Source organism: Monodelphis domestica, chromosome 8 (genome assembly GCF_027887165.1).
Source record: "Monodelphis domestica isolate mMonDom1 chromosome 8, mMonDom1.pri, whole genome shotgun sequence".
NCBI classification, from domain to species: domain Eukaryota; kingdom Metazoa; phylum Chordata; class Mammalia; order Didelphimorphia; family Didelphidae; genus Monodelphis; species Monodelphis domestica.
The window spans coordinates 93780080-93800649 of record NC_077234.1 but is presented as its reverse complement, the minus strand read 5'-3'; the positions used below and the strand labels follow the sequence as shown (position 1 = coordinate 93800649).

Sequence of the window (20570 nt, the reverse complement as noted above, 5' to 3'; positions counted from 1 at the left end):
CATATTGTAGTTTTGGACTCATTGGAATCTATTATTGTTGACTATTTTTCATGAAGATTGATTGAGGGAATTGGGAATGTTTAGCATGGAGAAGAGAAGACTTAGGGGAGACAGGAGTATTTGAAGGGCTGCTATGGGGAAAAAGGATTAGCTTTGTTCTGCTTAGCTTCAGAGGACCAAAGTAAGAGCTCTAGGTGGTAGTTGCAGAGAGACATACTTAAAATCCATGTAAAGAAAAACTTGCCCCAAAGTGGAATGGGTTACCTCAGGAAGGAGGTAGTACATTTCCTGTCACTGAAAGGAGGTCTTAAGATGGAGGTTGGACCATCATTCATCAGGGATATTGTAGAACCAAATCCTGTGTAATTTGACTTTTTTTCTTTTTACTACATAATTCTATAGTAAAGTGATTTGGAGCAAGATATCAGCTTTTACTTTAAGGATAGAGCTTCTTAAAACCTTTAATGAGGTAGTCTGTTTGTAAATTCTCTTATACATTGCAGATTCACAAAAGTGGATAGGAAAGGACTTTGGAAGCCATTTAATCTAACCCATACCTGACTAGGAATTCTCTATATAACATTCTTGACAAGCAACAATTCAGCTTAGCTCTTCTCATCCTACTTTGGGGCACTGATAGACATTGCCATTATTCTTTTCCATTTGGTTTGGATAATTGAGAGTTGAAGACCTTATACCAAAATGCAAATATTCTAAATATCAGTGATGGCAAATCTTGTAGAGACAGTGCCAGTCCCCCCATCCCCAAACACACATACATAGGGGAGGGAGAAAGCACTCCCATTGGGCTGTTGGGCAGAAGGATGGGTGATGTGAAAAAGTATCATCAGGTGCATGTAGGGTGAAGGGAGCAGCTCTGCCTGAGTCCCTCTGCCTTTCTAGTGTGAGAGAGGTGCCAGCCATAGGTTTGCCATCACTGCTATATACTAACAACTCCACCAATACATTAAGTATATGTATTTAAAATTAACATGTTGTCAGACAGTACACTGTTAGATTATAGCTAGTTTGATGTGTTTTATACTTAGGTAGTTTTTTAAAATCCCATTTGGAGCTTTTGTGTTAACCTCTATTCCGTAGACATTTATTAAGTAATTATTAAATACAGAGTAGGTTGTCTTCAGGATCAAATGAAAGGATGTTTCAGAAGTGCTGTATAAACCTTACAGCACCATATGAATGTAGTGTATTATACATAGAATCATACTAGGTAATATGGGGGTAATGGATGAAGTGAGACAAGGTCCTGTTGCCAAAGAATTTTCAAACTGATTGGAGAGCTAAGATATTAACACGTGAAACAGCTAGAGAACAGATGCATCATATAAGCCTGTGGATGACTGTATGTGACTGGTACCATATTTATACAACATCTATGAACCCATAGCCAGTTTTAAAAATCAAGGCAGTAGATGAGAGACAGAAGTGTCAGAGGAGTCACAATCAAATGAGTTGCTGACCTTTGGTGGCACTTTACCCAGTTAGTAGTTGATTTCAACACTTAGATTTTGGGTTACCAAGTGAGAGGAAATCCTTTTTTTTTTCTGGGGGAAAAATTAAGAGTTTCCAACTATTGTTTTGTGTCACTTAATGATAAAGTGATATCAGCAGTATTTTAAAACTCTGACATGTGTGAAATATAATTTTCACTGGAGATATTTCATATTGAGTTAACATAGAACAATATTTGACACAGTTTTGATAGTACCTCTTGTTAATCCTAACTGGTAGCCAGTGTTATTGAGTAGCATTCATTCCAGAATTTTAGCTTTAGTTTTAATTTTGGCTTTATAGAGGAAAAAATCATTAGGTGTCTTATGGAATAACATAAATCTTCTGGAACAAGTATTTGTTGATATTACTGAAATCTAAGATTCAAGGATGATGCATTTTAGAAATGAATAGATTTAAAAGTCAAAATTCATTGATTCATTTAGTTGAGAAAGAAGCTTTAGCATAAACAATTGAATGAAGCTTTAGGCATTATAGATATTTTGGAAGGAAATGGATACCTAAAAATTTTAGAGTAAACCAGAGTTGTGTAGGGAATCTTTAATTAGGTAGTTTTTTAAAATCTATTTCTCTGTGGACTACCTTGTACCTCAATTGAACCTCAGCAGTGCTTACATAATCCTATTTCAATGTCTCTTTCACCCACTGTAGATTGGGATCATGAAAACATGGAGGCATGTTTTTTTTTAGCATTTGGACACTTTTTCATTTGACCATACCTATTTGTTGCTGCTTTTGCCCCAGATAATTTTCCCTTAGCCCTGTCCCCTAAACACTCTTATAATATTTAGGCAATACTATAATTTTTATTACAAAGTGTTACTGCTTTATTCTATGTTGTATTTGGTTATGTAGATTAAAAATATTTGCTGTTGACAAAGAGAAGCAAATTTACTTAATAAAATATAGTTATGATATATATAACTCACCATTCAAGTTTGTGTGATATTTCTGATCCCTTAAGGTTATACTTCTTTGTACTTTTTTCCCTACATATTTTATTTCTACATGGCATGTGAAAGTAATGTATGGCAGAGGAAAATAGTGAAAGATTTAAAATCAACTTTCACATTTTCCCGATAGTGAGAGCATTTGTTTCCAAATGTCAGCAAAGTTATCCATCTTTCAAAGAACTTCCCATAAATGTGAACCAAAAAGCTTTTTAAAAATTTTATTTGCAAGAATGAAAGTCTTGTGTCTCTTCTGACACAACTGATATTTTATAAGAACCGTGTTTTACTTTTGTTATAATTGATTTCAAGAGTATTAGAGTCCTGAGCTAGGTTCTGGTAAGTAAAAGAAGGAAGAAGAAACTTTCATTACTTATTTGAGTGTGCATTAAAAATATCAGATAATACTGGACATAAGTATTCTTGCCACCTTAAGTTCAGATTGATTTTCTGTTAAGTAGAAGTTTGCTTAGTGTGAACCAGCATAGTTTAATGTATATAGTATAGTACTGGAATGTTAGAGACATAGTGTGGCTTAGGAACCTTTGTTGTGATTCTTAGCCCTTACATTCACTATCAGATGGCAGGTATGCTTTTCACAGATGGAGAAACTAATGCTTATTCTGTACTACATAGTGACCCATTTGACTGAAGAAGAGAATCTCTGATTTAACTCTTGTTTTTCATTTTATTTAATGAATACTCTTGCTAGTTTTCTTGGAAAAATAAAATAAGGGCTATCAGAATTAATTATTTTATGCCTTTGGAATTTTCCCTCATCCTGACTCCCAAGAAGTTTGAGTACTTACTGGATAATGCTATACTGGGTATTATGGTAATTCACTTCTCTTGTAAATAGACTCCAAGAATTGCCTAAAATTTGTTATCATACAGACATTTTTTTTCTTTTTATAGTTTGAAATAAGCCAAGCCTGGGAAATTTTTGTCCTAATCACTGGACTTGTAATAGATGTAATCCTGACTTTCTCACTCGTACCCTCCCTGTATCTAGTTTATTGCCAAGAGTTGTCTTCTCTACCTTCCTAGCATTTCTTATATATACCTTCTTCTCTCTTCTGGTTGACTCTCTCCTGGTTCAGGCCCCCATTACCTCATTATCGAACTGTTGGTAGTAACCTGCTGGTTGGTTTCCCTACCTCAAGTCTTTTCCTCACACAAGTCCATTCTCTACTATTCTGTACTACTATCTATCTATTAAATTGATCTTTCTAAAGCCCAAGTGTAACCATGTTACTCATTCAGTCAACTTCATTGGCTTCATATTGTCTTCAGGATCAAATATAAAAGTTTCTGTGTAACTATTAAAGCTCTTCATTCTTACCTTTCCAGTCTTCTTATGCCTCACTCACCCCTGAATATTTTTAGTTTAATGACCCTCTTTGCACTTTCTGGACTTCAATATTCCCATCCATTGACTCTGGGCATAATTTTCACTGGCTGCTCTCCGTACCTGGAGATTTCTTCCTCTTCATCTTTACTTTCTGACTTTCTGGGCTTTCTTCAAGTCTCAGCCAAAGTCCCATCTTCTGTAAGAAGCTTTTCCTTGTCCTCCTTAAACTTAGTGCTTTACCTCTGAGATTGCCTATAATTTCTCTTGTGTGTATTTTGTTTGCATCTGCTTATTTGCATGTTGTCTCCCCATTAGATTCACAAGAGAGCTGATAGGAACAGTTTTTAAAAACTTTTTTTTTGTGTTCCCAGTGCTTGGCAGTGCTTATTAATACATGCCCATTGAATTGTAGTGAAATTTCAGTAATTTAGAACTTTTGTAGGGAAGGCTAGTATGAATTAGTGAAATGTTTGAAATGGTTGGATTAAAAAAAAAAGACCAAACCATTTCAGAGTTTGAGTCACCAAGTTAAGGAAGAGTTCCTTCCGTTGGAGCTGCTTAGTAGATTGAATAATCTTGCCTTTAACAGGATTCATTTTTAATCAACTATCTAGCTTGTCTCTACTGACTTGTTTCTGATATATTCGATCCTCTGAAATATTATTTGTTTTATAAGCTTTTTTCCCTAAATAAATTTCATCTTGTTCCAGATGACAGATTCTAAATGAATACAATCTGAATTAATGAGATGGTTTTGTAAAAATATTTTTCTAGTAAGCCTTCCTTCTGAAACTTATCAAATAGAAGAAGGAACTGATTGGTAAAAACTATAGTTGAAGAACTACCTTTCTTCAAATGTACTCTTTTAGAATTGATATTTATAAACTTTATATTTGACACTTTGAGATCATGGCAATGGTTCTCAGGCATTCAGTGGTTTAGGGTTAGCTTTATTTTTGCCTGTTATCTAAAGTTTAACTGTCGTTCATTGTTAAGGGTAAGGTTTTCCCAGAAGCCAACTATACTTTCTTTGTTTACTTTCTCTGTGCCATTAAAGAAACATTTATTAGCATATATTGGCTTAATACAATAAAAATTATCACAGATGTTAATGCTTATCCATTTTAAACCTCTGACTGAATCTAATCAAATATCCTTTTTTAGGCTGCTCGAATGTCTTGCAAGTCTTGCTAGGGAAATTTGCTTCTGTGCGCAGAAGCATCCTTACTGCCCTCTGGCTTCTTGGGATGAAGCTTTCTGATGACAGGGAATAATGACAACTTGACAGAACATGCTGCCTCTCCTCTTTATTCTGTTGCTCTTTTTATGTCTCTATTTTACTTCATTTTGCTCTTTTCCTGAATTGTTTATGATTCAGATAAATTTCTTTAGGACTTTGGCATTGTTAAAATAACACCATGTAACAACTGTGTGTTAAAAAAAATTCCCTCAAAATATCACAAAAGAAGTTTTGCTAAGAATTTTATTAAGCTATAAAGGGATAGAAAACAAGATACCATTTTTTAGAGCTACATATTTGTTTCTTGTTATGTTTTAATGGTGTTGTCTTGTATTATCCATCCTTTGAGAACAATACTGGTTTAATTGGTTATCAGTGAAATAAAAACTTTCTTCTTTTTTGTCTCCTTCACTAGGTTTCAGCATTAAAAACAATGGCCAATCAGGGAGGTCCCAAGTATACTCTGTCTCAGCAGCCCTGGGCACAACCAGGTATTCAGATTTTACCACTTGGATTTTCCTTGGAGTCTGTGGATTAATTTGCATTTATATGGCACTTCTATGCATGTAGTTTTCCTGCCTGCTCTAAGGCACTACTCTATGAAATAATATATTTATGATTCTGTTTTCCCCTAATGCAAGTTATTTGAGAATAGTCTTTTAATTTTAGCAAGCATCCCAAGAAATAAAGAATGACAACTTTACTACAAAAGTAAAATAAAAATGGAAAATAGTTTGGGTGAAAAAAATTATAGACTATTGGATAGGATGGTTCTAATTTAGTTAAATACTATATCTAAAATGTATATCATCAGTTCATATAACTGACATCATTTTAAAATACATAAATATTTAACATTTATTTTCTAAAAAATTACGTTTAAAAAAATGCTGTACCACCTCCTAAGCACTGTTGCATTATTTTGGGAGTACCTTAAATATTCGACATGCTTTTTATCACTTTAGCAGTTTTTTAAAAAAAGATAATTCCTTTAAAAAGGTACTTCCAGCTGAATTATACACTTCAGATAGAAGGAATTCATCAACTGGAGATGGGGAGGTGAATTTGTGATAAGGCTGGAAAGACAGGGTGGGCGAGATTATGGAAGGGCTTGGATGCCAAGCAAAGGAGCTCTCATTATACTTGGTATGCAGTAGAGAAGCATTTCTAGGAGGCTATCTTGGTAATCCAGGTGGGATGTTATAATGGATGGTGGGAGTAGAAAGGAGAGGAAACAATTATGAGAGATGGTAAAGCAGAATGAATAAGAATAAGTAGTTGGATTTTGAGAGATGTTATCACAGGGAATATTGGATGGACCTGATAATGATGACAGGAGGTGAAATAGAACAGAAAACTATAAACCTTTTACTAAAGTCATCAAAAGAATTGGGAAATATAGAACTTGATAGATGACAAAAAAAAAATAGATAGGGAGAGGCTGGAATAAATGAACTGAATAGACAATAAAAAAGAATTGTTATGGAGAGAGTGGTTTAGAAGGGAGAGTAAGAAATAAAAAGTATGTTCATCTCTCCTTCTGCCCCTCTGAATTGTGAAGAGGTTGACTGCTAGAAGAGATGGTTACCATGAATATGGTATCTTCAGGAGAGATTGAAGTTTCATTTATCATGAGCTATTACAGAATTTTAGAGTTGGTAGAGACCTCAGCGTGCCCTCTTCAGACTAAACTATACATGAAAAAAGAAAGTCGTATAAGTCAGGTTGCTTGACAAGTTTGAGCTTTTAGGGAATTTAGAGAATAGGGGATATTGTTCTAGAGGACCCAGTGAATGGGTCCTAAAGACAGAATGGCCATAGAGACAGAAATAGGCTGGGATAGACTTGTAGAAGAGGAAGGCCAATTAAAAATGGGCTGTCAGTTTGGAAGGAAGCATTATGGACATGCCACTTGGAACTTCAGTGGTTAAACTGACTAAGTGGGATTAAGGGGCAATTAGAGGGGAAGTTGGATGGAGGTGGCAGGGTCTGAAACTCAACAGTACAATTCTTAAAAAGCTTATCTACCTAATAGTTTGAAATAGAAGCCTTGGTTTTTTTTTCCCCCATCCCATCTTTTTGCCTCTTAGCAGAAGGAACAGAGTTTCTTTTTGCTGGTGGGAGAGAACAGCATGAATTGCAGGATGCCCCAGAGACTCATCATCAGTACCCTCATTTCAGATCAATTTAATTAAAATATTTAAGTTCCTTGCACAAGCTTAATAAATGCTTTCTGACTTGACTACTATGTGTAAGGCCCTGTGTTGGGCATTGGAGATACAAAGGAAAAAAATAGATATCTCTGCTTCTGGAATTTAGAAATATTACTTATGGGCCATTGAATGCAAAGTCATCATAAATATTTGCCATTTGGGTTTCAGCTACAGTCTTCTTTGGATTTTCTATTTTATTTTGATCTTTCTTTTCTGGTGGCTTTTTGCTGATGCCTTTGTTCCATGCATACCTTGTTCAGGCTTTGCTTTTTTGAATGTAGTAGTAAACTGGGAGAGATTTGGATGAGTAGTGGGTACCAACTGCTGTAAACCATAATGTTACCCTTTAGGCCTGGGTTTTTTTGCCTTTTCCTAAAGTGGTTTATTATAGCTTTACTTTTTTTTTTATACTTAGACTTCAGTGGTTGAATGCCAATCATCAGTATCCTCTGGGGGACCACTAATAGACTTCTTGGGTATATCCATCCAGATTCTAAGGCTCTGTAGAGTCTAAGCTCACTAGGCAAGTCCTCTTCTTTAGGACTTTGGCCATGTCTCTATTCCTTGACATTGATCTATATTATCCAGTTATTATCTCTCCAGTATTCTTCCTGTCTACTCCAACTCCTGATGCTGCTTTCAGTTAAACTTTTCCTTCTTGGGTGTTGCCTGCAAGCTTAATCATATATTTCTTTCTTTGATTGCTGTTCTGTTGGAGTAGAGCCTTACAGGCAGAGGAGCTGATGGACTTCCCAAGACTGAAGGGTAGTGCGACAATCTCTTTTTGTTACAGTCTAGGTATAATAATAGTGAACAAGGTACAGCAAGCTATTATTTGTAATATCTGCTTTAAAAAACCTTCATGTACTCAGAAGTAGGGAAAGGTAAGCTTACAGACCAGAAATGATGGAAAAATATTTAGTTAAGGAATAACTATAGGTCTGCATGTCTTCCTCCTTAATCAAGTTTAGTATTATCTTCCATATAAAATCCTCTGTTTGGCATTTCTTTCTACAACCTGGCCCTTGCCTTTTTTCCCCATCTTCTTAGACATGACTCTTTTCCCTTCATTCTATGACTGAGCCATACCAGCCTACCTCTTGCTCCTAAATGCTTTCCTTCCTTCAAGATTCAGCTCAAACACTATCTTCTGCAGGAAGACCTCTCTCAACATACTCCTGTACACCTCTACCCAGCTTCTACCACCTCTCCTCAAAGGCTGACTTCTGCCTCCTCTGGATGTATTTTGTATATACCTATTTATGTGTCTTCTGTCACCCTCAATGGAAAGTAAACTTTAGAGCAAGGGCTGTTTTTGCCCCTTGTGTCTGTAGTGCTTAGCATGCTGCTTAATAAATACTTAGTGACTGATTGAGAGAGTATTTTAAATATATTGGTTTAAGGCTACTCTGTAGTCTCCAGGTCTTTAGCCTTTCTTTTCTTCTAAACCACATTTTCAGGTGTTTTCCATCAGTTCTCTTTATACTCATCATTGTATGGAAATAAATAATTATCACAGCATGCACTGATCTAACTTGCAAGATATTGTTAACTTATTCATAGAATTTCTCTATGAATTTCTTCCTGGGATTTCTTTTTTTCATACTCTGTAACAGATGTTGGCCCATAAGCTGCAGTTATTTTTGTGGTAGGCTTTTAGTGAAGTTATGAGCATGGCAGTGTCAGATGATCAGATGTCACAAGACATATAAAGTGTTTGGCAACCTTAAAATGCTATATAAATGCTAGCTCTTATTTTGACCAAATAAATCAGGAAAAGTTGTTGCCTTTGGATGTACAATAGAACCACCTCTGCCAATTTCTTTATTATTTGCTATTCTTCTATTTAACTATAATTTCTGTCTTCTGATTTCCTTCATGGCAAAACTGTTATGATTGATATTATAGTTCCTCTAGACCTGGAGACAGAGAGGGGGTGAAATGAATAGTGTGGGAACTGGAATCAGAAAGATCTGTGTTCCAATATAGCCTCAGACACTAGCTGTGTGACTGTAGGCACTCACTTCACCTGTCTGCCTCAGTTTCCTTTTCTCTAAAATGGGAATGTTAGCACCTGTCTCCTAGGTTTTTTGTGAGGATCAGATGAAATAATATTTGTTAACTTCTTTGTCAACCTAAAGGCACTATATAAAGGTTAGCCATTATTATTAGTCTCTATACGTTGGTCATTGGATGAGCATTTCAAGTATAGACTACTAATAGCTGAGCTAATGTTTACTTTTAGTCCCCTCTACCCCTTTTTCATCATGTCAATCCTATTATTGTAGAAGTAAAGGGGACTTCATAGGACTAAGATGTGAAGTAACAAATTTAATGCAAATATGGCAACTAAATGGTGCAGTGGATAGAGTACTGGGCCTAGATTCAGGAAGACTTCTTCCTGACTTCAAATCCATCCTCAGACACTCATTAGCTATGTGACTCTGGGCAAGTCAGTAAACCCTATTTGCCTCAGTTTCCTTCTCTGGAAAAGGAGCTGGGGAAGGAAATGGCAAACCACTCCAGGATCTTTGCGAAGAAAACCCCAAAAGGAGTCATCAAGAATTGGACATGACTGAAAAAAATGTGAATATTATGAAAGGAACAAATGAAATACTATGGTAATTGAAAGGAGGGGACTTTTAACTGGAGGACTCAAGGAAGACCACATGTTAGAGAATTATTCTAAGCCTAGAGAAGAAGTGTGAGCAAAGAATTTAAAGGAAGGAAAACACAGGCCATGTTTAGGAAATGCAGAGAGAATGACTCAGAGAATAGAATGAAAAAGAAAAATGAATGATAAGACATGAAAGGTAATTTCAAACAGATTTTGAAGGTATTGAAATACTAAGTTAAGGATGCTAGACTTTATTTGGTAGTCAGTGAGAAAGTTTTAGGGATGATTATTTTGGCCACAGTGTTTAGAATGAATTAGAGTTTAGTTAGGGAAAAATTGTGATTGTTCTGCTCAGAGGCAGTAAGACTTAAGTATTTTAGGCTTGCATGATTCATTTATGGGAGAATGGACTAGTACCAATTATTTTTGTTGGTTAGTTTTGGTTACTGAATAAAGAAGAGAATATATGTGTTTGTTTACTATTATAGGTTGTTCTACTTGTCTAACCGATTTGCCACCAATTTAGGGAGTAGAGTTGAAGCAATTTGGGTGATATAGACCATTAAGAGTTTGAAGGGAACTTAGATGTATATGAAGTATTCAGATATTGTGAGCTAGTGGTTATTGTTATTCAGTTGTTCACTAGTGTCTGACTTTTATATGATCTAATTGACTTTGGTCCATGGGTTTTCTTGGCAAAGCTACTGGAGGAATTTGCCATTTTTTTCTCCAGTGTGTCCCCATTTTACAGATGAGGAACTCAGGCAAACAGAAGTTGAGACCTGCCCAGCATCTGAATAAATACCTGAGGCTATTTTTGAACTCAGATCTTCATGATATCCAAACCCTATTCCAAACCATATCTAAACCTTAGATTTGGAGTCAAAGGACCTGTGAATTCTGATTCTGCCATTGACTTTTTGTGATCATGGGCACTTAAACCTCTCTGGGACCCAGTTTCCTCATTTGTAAAGTATAAAAGGACTAGATTATATGATCTCTAAAGTGCTTTTGAGTTCTAAATCATATAATATGAACTTGCCCCATTCTTTTGATTAAAATCCTATATTTTTATTTTAAACTGATCTTTACTTCTATTGATTCTTTCCCTTTAATGACTTTTGGATACAAATAAATTTCATGTTGTCAGAGCAGGATCCTCTTGTGACTTGGCTGAGTCATTGACTTGGGGACTAGAGAAGCAAAGGAACATCCCAGATAGGGTGTCCTGGAATTCAGATGGGAATTGTGGCAGTAGAAATAAGGCTCCTGTCAGTTGCTGGAAACAACTTAACCAAACTGGTTTATCCTAGTTTTATCATATATGAAGTGCTTTCACATTGGTTCAATCTCTTGAGGATGCTTTCCATTTGATTTCCTCATGCATTAGCACAGAGGTTCTTAAATCTTTTTTGTGTGTCATGGACCTTTGTGTCAGGACTCCTTCTAAGATTACTGTTTTTAAACCCATGAAATTAAAAGGAAACCAATTATATTAAATATAATTATCAGAGTATTTTTTTTTTAATTCACACAGCTGGTTACAAATCTTTATCTCAGAGTTGATTGTCCATGTCCAAAAGGTGATATACTTGTCTGCCTTAGTTTTATTTAAAAGTAAGCCTGGGGACAAGTCACTTAACCCCCATTGCCTAGCCCTTACCACTCTTCTGCCTTGGAACCAATACACAGTATTGATTCCAAGATGGGAAGGTAAAGGTTTAAAAAAAAAAGTAAGCCTGGGGAAAAGAGATTGGAGCCATAAGAATTTCTTTTTGTCTTTGAAGATATGCATCCCCATGTTTAGCTTTGCATCGTTGAAGCAAGTGAATGTATATATTTTTTGGGGGGAGGGATTATAGATTATCATGTAATGCTTTTCCATATTGGCCATTATTGTAAGAGAATACTCATTTAAACCACAAACTCCAAAATAAAAACACAAACTAAAGTGAAAAATAGTCTGCTTTGATCTGCATTTCAACTCTGACAGTTCTTTCTCTGGAGGTGGGTAGCATTTTTTGTCATAAGTCCTTCAGAATTGTCCTGGATCATTGTATTGCTGAGAGTAGCTAAGTGTTTCATAGTCAATCATCATACAATATTGCTGTGTATGATGTTTTTGTGGTTCTACTTATTTTACTCTGCATCAGGTTCATGTAGGTCTTTCAAGACTTTTCTGAAATCATCTTGTTCATTATTTCTTACCTTACAATAGTATTCCATAGCTATCATATACCACAATTTGTTCAGTCATTTCCCAATGGATGGACATCCCTTCAATTTCTAATTTTTTGCCATCACAAGAAGAGCAGCTATACTTTTTTTTAATAAGTAGGTGCTCTCCCCTTTTAAAAAAATCACTTTGGGATGTAGACCTAGTAGTGGTTTTACTGGATAAGCTTTATAGCCCTTTGGCCATAGTTCTGAATTGCCTTCTAGAATGTTTGGATTAGTAGATAAATGAATATATTTTAAGGTAACTGTGACTTTAGAGAATTATCAATATTTTTTAAAAGAGGGGACAAATTAGATGATGTTGCCAATAGGAACTAGGGCAGCTAGGTGGTGCAGTGATAGAATGCTGAGTCTGAGAAGGACTTATCTTCCTGAGCCTAAATCAGACACTTATTAGCTTGGTGACCTGGAAGAGTTACTTAACTCTGTTTGCTCATTGCTAAAATGACCTGGAGAAGGAGATGGCAAAGCACTCCAGTATCTCTGCCAGGAAAACCCTAAATGATGTTAGGAATAATCAAACACAACTGAAATAACAACAAGAAGAAGCCAAAAAGGCCTTAAATTGATTGGTTTTATCTGGAATCAAGAGCTTTGTGCCAAGATGTAGGTCTTTTTCTTATTGTAATGGAGCTATTTATGTAACTGGTATCATTTGTAATGTTTCAAATATTTTAGTTGGCATATTCTGTTGAAAAGCTGAAGTAGTTCTTAAGTTAAATGTTAAAAAACAGAAACAAAAACAATTGGAGTCTTTGGCTATTTAGTTAAGTTGTTGGCCAGAAGTTTAGCAACAATGGGTTTCTTTGCTGGGAGAACTAGGGGTTCTAAGATATCCATGGCTATAGTGTTAAACTGATTGCACTGACTTCTCATAATCAAGAATCTGTGTTATTTATACATAATTCAGTGTTGACCTTCATAAAACAAGTCTAGCAATCTTTGAATGAATTGCTGCTTTTAACCATGGTGTTTAGTCAAATTAGTTTTTTAGCTGTTTGATTTGTGAGCTGAATTCTATGAAAGTACATGTAACGTAAGTGTAGTAAACACTTTCTCTTTAAAATCAGTTAGAAACTGGTAAATAGCCATAGTTAGTATAACTGTATCCAAAGGCTTGATGCATTATTGAATTAATGTTCTTTTCACTGTGATAAGATTCTACTATCAAAGCAGAGGTGATCTTGCCTTAGAATAAAAACATAGTGAACTTTGTGACAGTATCAGTGTGATGTCATTACAGAGGCTTAGCTAGATCTCTTCTCATTCTAGCAAGTTACATTTCTTTTTAAGGACATTTTTTTGGATAAAACAGTGCCAACAAAGCATACCTTGGCATCAATTTAAAAAAAAAGTTCTGACCCTATCATTAGAGAGGAGCTTAACCTAATTATAGAATTGTGAGATATACAAGCTCTGAGAATTTTTTTGCCATTAGCCTTATTCATTCCTCTATTGCTGCTGCTGACTGTGTATATGGCACTTCTTTAAAAATTGTAAAAAAATTATAAATATAGTCCAGTGAGACCTAAAAAGCATAACTGGAATCCATAGTTTAAGAAGGCAGAATAAAACAATTAACAAGTTTTGAACATGCAAAAGAAGTACTTTGATTCTGTGTCTCCTTTTTGGTCAGCCAGCAATTTTGCCACCTTTGGTCTTATTTTGCTTCCTTGTTTGTTTTATCAAAGTTGTAGTTAGAGTGATGTGAGACTTCTGATTGAAAATTACAAGAGAAAATAATCAAGAGAAGCAGATCTGAGCCATGCAAGACTCTTCTTTTGGTGTTTTTTCCTTTTGAAGTGAAATGCTTATGTTTTAATTTTTTCTTTGGATTAATAATCAAAAGTTAACTTCTTTCTAGTCAAAGTCAATGACCTAGTGTCTGGTGCCTACAAAACAATAAAAACAAAGCTACCATTGACGTTGAGAAGTATGTCACTGTACTTATCCAATAAAGATACAGAATTCATCCTGTTTAAACCGGTGAGGGTAAGTATTACCATGTTTTGCATGAATATAGTCTAGTTTCTTGGTAGTATCAATATGTATCATTTTAAATATGTATCATTTTCCCACTTTAAAGTACTATAAAACATTAATATGATTGGTACCTTAGTAAAGTTGATTACTAAAAGACTGTGATGCTCGGAACATTTGTTTAGCCAACTTCTATCAAGCCACATTCTCTAGGCCAATTGACCACACATCCTTCCTTTTCTCACCCATTTTTTAGGTTCTTATCTGTGGACTTTGAAAATGGAAATTAAAAAAAAAAACTAAACAAGAAAAGAGATGACAATACAATAGTATGAGTTATCTCCTTGTTTTACTGGTGAATAGTATCATCAGATTGCTTGCTGTGACCACAGAAGGATTATATGTCAGCACAAAACTAAAACTCATTTCTCCTAGTTCAGTACCAGGCTCATATCTTTCTCTAAGACTTTGGTTGACTTCCAAAATATTTTATATGTCTGGATATTGCATTTTAGGTAAGGAATTGCTACTGAACTCTATAATATTTTCTGAGATTGCAGGGCTTGCCGTAATTTAGTTTTTGCAATAAACGTAACTTGACAACCTTGTCTAGGCTTGTGCTAACATATCACCTGAAATGTTGAGTGCACATTAGATATCTTGTGTAATGATCCTGTGAGGGAAGATATGCTATCCCTACATGTAATGGCAAATTTCATTTAGATTTGACATTCTAATTGCTTCATGTTTAAGACAATTGCTTGTATTTTTTGGTGCCTCATTTAATATGATATTTCCTTCTTTCTAAGAATAATATTCAGCAAGTATTCCAGAAACTCCATGCTTTGTTAAAAGAAGAATTCAGCAGTGAAGATATCCAGATCATAGCTTGCCCTTCCATGGAACAGGTAAGCTTTGAGATGATGATACGTGGTCGTCAGAATACTATTTTAGAGTAGATTTTATTTCACTTGAGTTGATCATGTTTTTATTTGTTTTGAATAATCTAGGTTTTATTTTTGTTATATTTGGTCATTTTCTCTATTCTGATGAAGAGAAAATTAAAATTTTGGATGATCTTTGCTTATTTGCTTATTTGAGATCTGGATAAGTTTTAAATGGGGCAGGGATCCAATTAAAATGACAACTGTGTTCTGGATGAAACCCATCTGTCTTTGGAAATGCCAGCTAGAATGAGCCAAGGAGCTGAACTAACTCTCTTGAATCATGGATGCTAGAAGCCTCTGATTTCAGTGATTAGACTGAAAGCAAACCAGTTACTTTAGAATGTGTTTCCTTTTGTCACTATTATAAATTCTAGTAGTTACATATGTATATAGCTATATCCATGCCTATATGTCTCTCCATCTCTGCCTCTGTCTCTCTGTCATTCTCTCTCTTTCTCTCTCTCTCTTTCTCTCTCTCTCTCCACACACGCACGCACGCACGCTCTGTGTTTATGTGTATGGGTCTCTTGATCTCTTATTCTATCTCTTTATGTGAAGTTTTCAATCTTTGGAGCTCTAATTAGTAGCATAACATAATTAGGAATAACAATAACAATAGCTCAGCATTTTGTAGTGCTTTAATTTTTGCAGAGAATTTTGTGAAACCCATTTCATGGAACTTCACACAAAAAAGGTATTATTGTCCCATTTTATTGATGAGAAAATTGAGACAGACAGAGGCTAAGTGACTTGCCATGGGGTCTTTTTGATTTCTGGTCCAACATTTGATCCACTGAATTAACCTCAGTGCTCTCTGTGAAATATGCCAAAGGTAAAGCTACCAGAAAATAGATGTTAAATATCGAATGATCTGTGTGGCTAAAAAACGCTGTAGTAACTGGAGGAACAAGGGAGGTTGTTGGGGAAGGAGCCATTTGAGAGCAATAGCAGGCCACATTTATTCAATGTCTCCCTGAGCTGTCTGAGCTTTCCTTCCCTTTTTTTTTTGGAAATGTCAGTTTCCCCTGATCTATAATCTTTTAAAATTGACTTTGCTACCATCTTTCTCATTTCCCATATTCCTCAGTCCCCATCTAGCTGAACATCTGTGCCTTATTTTAAATGAGAACTTTATATGAAAGATGCTAATCTGTTAGAATGTGATTTGAGCAGTAAGGTGGTTCACTGAAGAAGTTTTGGACTTGTTTAATGAGTTCCAAACCTGGCCTCAGACAGTTACTAGCTGTGGGACCCTAGGCTAGTCACTTAACCCTATTTGCCTCAGTTTCCTCATTGTAAAATGAACTGGAGAAGAAAATGGGAAACTAAATTTGTTTGTCAAGAGATCTCCAAATGGGGTCATGAAGAATCAGACATGATTGAAAACAACTCAATAATAAAAGAATTCTTTGCTTTTATAGAATAATTCATAGCAGGTTTAAAAAAATAAATTTTTTGTGTGTTTGTAAAATTCAATTTACATCCAGTTTTTCAAGAACCTGTTTGTTGTATGAAACAAGATAATTAGTTCTGTATTCTTGGATTCTGTCAGTTATGTCTATGCATTTTTTTTTTCTGTACCTTTTCATTAAGCTTTTTGAACCAGGGGCCAAGTCTCCACACTGCATAATTGTCTGTGGTATTGCACATTGCCACTGCTTCTGTGGTCACTGTGAATGCCAGTATTCTTCCTCAGTCTTGACAAGATTTTCTTTTGTACCATTTCTGCATCCTAAAGAATCACCACCATTGTATAGCAGCTCATATGTCCTCTCACTTTGCTTTTCAGGTGAATTTACTGCTGTCGGTGTCCAAATAACCAAGTCTCTGAGACTATTGAAAACAGATGTAGAAGGTATTCCAGGAGGCCGGAGCAGGGCTAAGGAGTCACCCATGCGGCCTGCAGGATATCGAGAGGTTTTGTGGGGAGATCCCTCAGGGTCCACAGACGACTTAAAAGTCCTCTATGATTCTTAGCATTACAGAATTAATCTAAGCAAAGGATAAAAAAATACCTAACATGCCAAAGACTGACTTGTGAACATTGGACATGGCCTAATGTTATTAAAATGGCTCTGAGACATGTAACTATTAGAAGTTAATCTGTGGACATGCAATGAAGTGATTCCTGGAGAAAATATGTGCAATGAAAGTAGTTACTAGTTAGGAGTAGTATGGAGTTAATTAGGAAGCTTCTTGGAGTGTGGTTGTCTAAAGTGTTAGACGTTGTTGAACAAGCTCCCAGAAATGCTGTTCATACGCTGTGTTAATGTCATGTTTCTTATGCCACTTTGTAGCAAAGATGGGATGTTTCTGGGAGCACAGTCGGCTTTCCTTAGAATTCAGGGACTTCTCTTTCTATGTTTAATGTAAAATAGTTTAATCAATCAGGTCCTGCAACTAGACTCTGGGATCTCTGCTCTTTGGATTGCCTTAGTGGAGAGCTGAGAGAGAAGAGACGACTGCTGCTATCTCATAATGGGCATGGGAAGTATCTCTAATGAAAATCTGTAGGGTACAATTGCAGGTGTTTGTGAGCAGCAAGTACCAATTAAAGCGTCTTGTGCTTGGGGAGGCTCTTCTCTGGGAGCGCTCAGGGTTCCGCATCCCAGCACACACCAACTTCAGGCTGAGCAGCCCCTTGAGGAGGGAAGGCTTTCATGGGCTCTAGAGTCACATGACTTGAATCTGCAGCTCTCTTTCAATGGAATAAATCTTGTTAAAGGAGATAAGGAAGATGGAGATGGATGATGAACACTTTAAAACTCACTGCTGTATATCAGGGATCATAAAAGAAAAGATGCATATCTACGAATTCTTACAAGAGCATAGCTGGTGATTTAGTTTGTGTTTGTAACCAGAGTTGGATAGCAGATCCGGCCTGTTTGGAGGAAGATACAAAAAGAAGCTTTTGTCCAGAGACGAAGCATTGAACAGGTCTCTGGCATGTGAGTAGACTCTGATGTGCGGCTGATCGCTGTTCCTCTTTGTACAGTGATTTAAGCACGGCATTTTGCACGCCTTTAGTGGCTCCTGCTCATTGTGTAGAGATGTTACACATCCTGATGTTGGTTATCTACAGCAGGTCATCTGTTTTTCAAGTCAGTTTACATTTGTTGTAGGGTTTGCTTGATTAACTGACTTTTAAGAAGGGAGGTTGAGAGTTGCTCAGGCTTGTTCTCTGAAATGTACTATGGGGAAGATGTATTTTTTTCTTCCACTTGTTATAAATATATGTTAAGAACATAGACTGTAAAATATCTATTTTGTACAATATATGTATATTTGTGTTTTTTTTTTTGAATAGCCTTTTCCAAGAGAAATGAGGGCATGATTGCTGTATAGTGTACTATGACTGATTTTAATTACTTGTACAGAAGAAAGGGTCAAAATGTTTAGCAGCACTCATTTTTGTGTTTTGAAGTTTTCATTTCTGAAATACTCAAAACACCTCACAAAGTGCTTGAATAGTAGTGATCACATTTGCTAAATGAATATTTGTTTAAATCTGTACAGTTTCAAGTGTTTACTTATACAGATAGTGTATATACTTTTAAATGATTAATTTAAAATGCTTTATATTATCTGGCTAGTCACTTGCAGTTTTTAATAAATGTGGATTTTCTAAAAAATAAAGATTTTGCTTCCTAATTTGTCCAGCTCCTTTATTTGTGTCTTCAAATTCTTCTGACAAGATGATTGTAATGGAAAGATAGCAGTACTAGAGATATCTGCAGCCTTAATTAATGCAGTTTACTTTTTTCTTTGTTAGCAGGACAGTCATCTTTTCAAGTAGTGGTAGTATAGCTAATTGCATTGAAATTCAGCTTTTTTTTTTAATAGTAGCAATAAAAGCAAAGTTTTATTTTATTCTCTTGATATTATAAGTCTGTGAAACTACATCTTCTGTAATTGTTTCACAAACATCAGCAGGGGCTTAGTGGATAGAAAGGTGTATGGGCTTAGTTGGAAGCAGAAAGAATCTGAACTTGCTGTTCAGGGATGAGAGCCCTGGATGGTGTCTGATGAGTTCTAGTTTTGGAACTTGAGACGAATAGAGATGCAGCTGTGGAGGAGTCGTGTGTCTTAGCTTTTGTACCAGTGTGCCATATGTATATGAAGGTGACACGAAGGGAACTTGAATAAAGATACTGGAGCTCAAAGTAAAGAAATGAAAGGTAAAAATTTGATAGAAACAATCCTCACAGAACTCATTTTCCATTCTCAGTAGGCTACATACCTCTGGGCAGTATGCTGTAGTGGCTGGAAAGGCAGCTTTGGAGTTAAAGTCCTGGCCCTGTTGCCTACTAGCTCTGTGTCCTTGGAGGCCTCACAACCTCTTTGAGGCTCATTTCCCTCATCTGTAAAATGGGAATGGGAAATAACATCTTCAAAACAACTATAAAATACAGGAAGTATTTGGGAAGTCAGTCTATTAAAATGTACATAGTACTTATATGTAATTCCAAAATATTCTTTAAAGAAATAATGAACAGCTTAAATAGCTAGAGGAATATTCAGTGTTCATAATATGTCAGTGCAGAAGATATTGCCAAAGGTAATTTATAGATTCAATAATTATATCATTTAAATTCCCTGAGGAATGCTTTTCAGAACTACTTTTTCATTCTTTTGATTGTTTTGATTGTTTATTGATATCTCATGGAGTCAATAGTTTCCACTTGTCCAATTCTAATTTTTATTTTCTTCAGTGAACTTTTGTGCCTCTTTCCATTTGACCAACTCTACTTTTTAAGAAGTTGTTTTCTTCAGTGAATTTTTTGTGCATCTTTTCTTATTTTTTTATGCTTCCTTTAAGCAACCTCTTGGCTCTTTTTTTCATGTTTCTCTTGCATGACTTTTCCAATTTTTTTCTTCTACCTCTTATTTACTTTTCAAAAAAATTTTTGAGCTCTTTCAGGAGTTCTTTTTGGGCCTTGCACCATTTTACATTTTCTTGGAGACTTCACATGTAACCATTTGATATTGTTGTCCTCTTATGAATTTGGGTTTTCATCATTCCTGTTACAATGGTAACTTTCTATGGACAGGTTCTTGTTTTTTTCTCTTTTTTTCTAGTCTGGTTTTTAGCTTTATGTTAAAGTTGGGCTTTGCTTCTGAGTGGAGAGGGGACATTCATGTTGCTCTTTTCAGTATTAATTCTGGGGATCTGCAAGTTTTCAGTTTTGCCATAGTAGTATGATCTAAGGAGAGATATAGTCACTGCTCTTCTGGCCTCAGTTCTGATCTGTGAGTGACCACAGGCACTCTTCTTCAATGGAACTGTGATGAGAGTCCTTGCTCCTTGCAGCAGTGCATTCTAGTATGCTAATGCTTTTTCTCACCCTGGGACTGCTGCAATCCTGGGTCTGTGACCCAGATCCTCATTTGGATAATGTAGGAGTCCTGCCCCTTGTGCCAGCACAGTGTCCCCTATAGTCTCTTTCTGGCAGTTGTCCAGTCCCCTTACTCTCTGTGGGCAGAGGGCTTCAGTAGTTGCT

At 35.8% G+C, this 20570-nt stretch overlaps 1 protein-coding gene across 2 annotated transcripts in view; it reads left to right on the top strand.

The window, feature by feature from the left end:
• COG3 (component of oligomeric golgi complex 3) overlaps positions 1-18720 on the top strand; it is a 67672-nt gene extending 48952 nt beyond the window's left edge. For both annotated transcript variants that reach the window (XM_003341839.4, XM_056807352.1), the window contains 4 exons: positions 5490-5565; positions 14007-14134; positions 14932-15030; positions 16859-18720. In XM_003341839.4, coding sequence (XP_003341887.2) covers positions 5490-5565; positions 14007-14134; positions 14932-15030; positions 16859-16888 — 333 coding nt within the window. In that variant the 3' untranslated portion in view covers positions 16889-18720. The remainder of the gene's footprint in view (positions 1-5489; positions 5566-14006; positions 14135-14931; positions 15031-16858) is intronic.
• The last annotated feature ends 1850 nt before the right edge of the window (positions 18721-20570 follow it).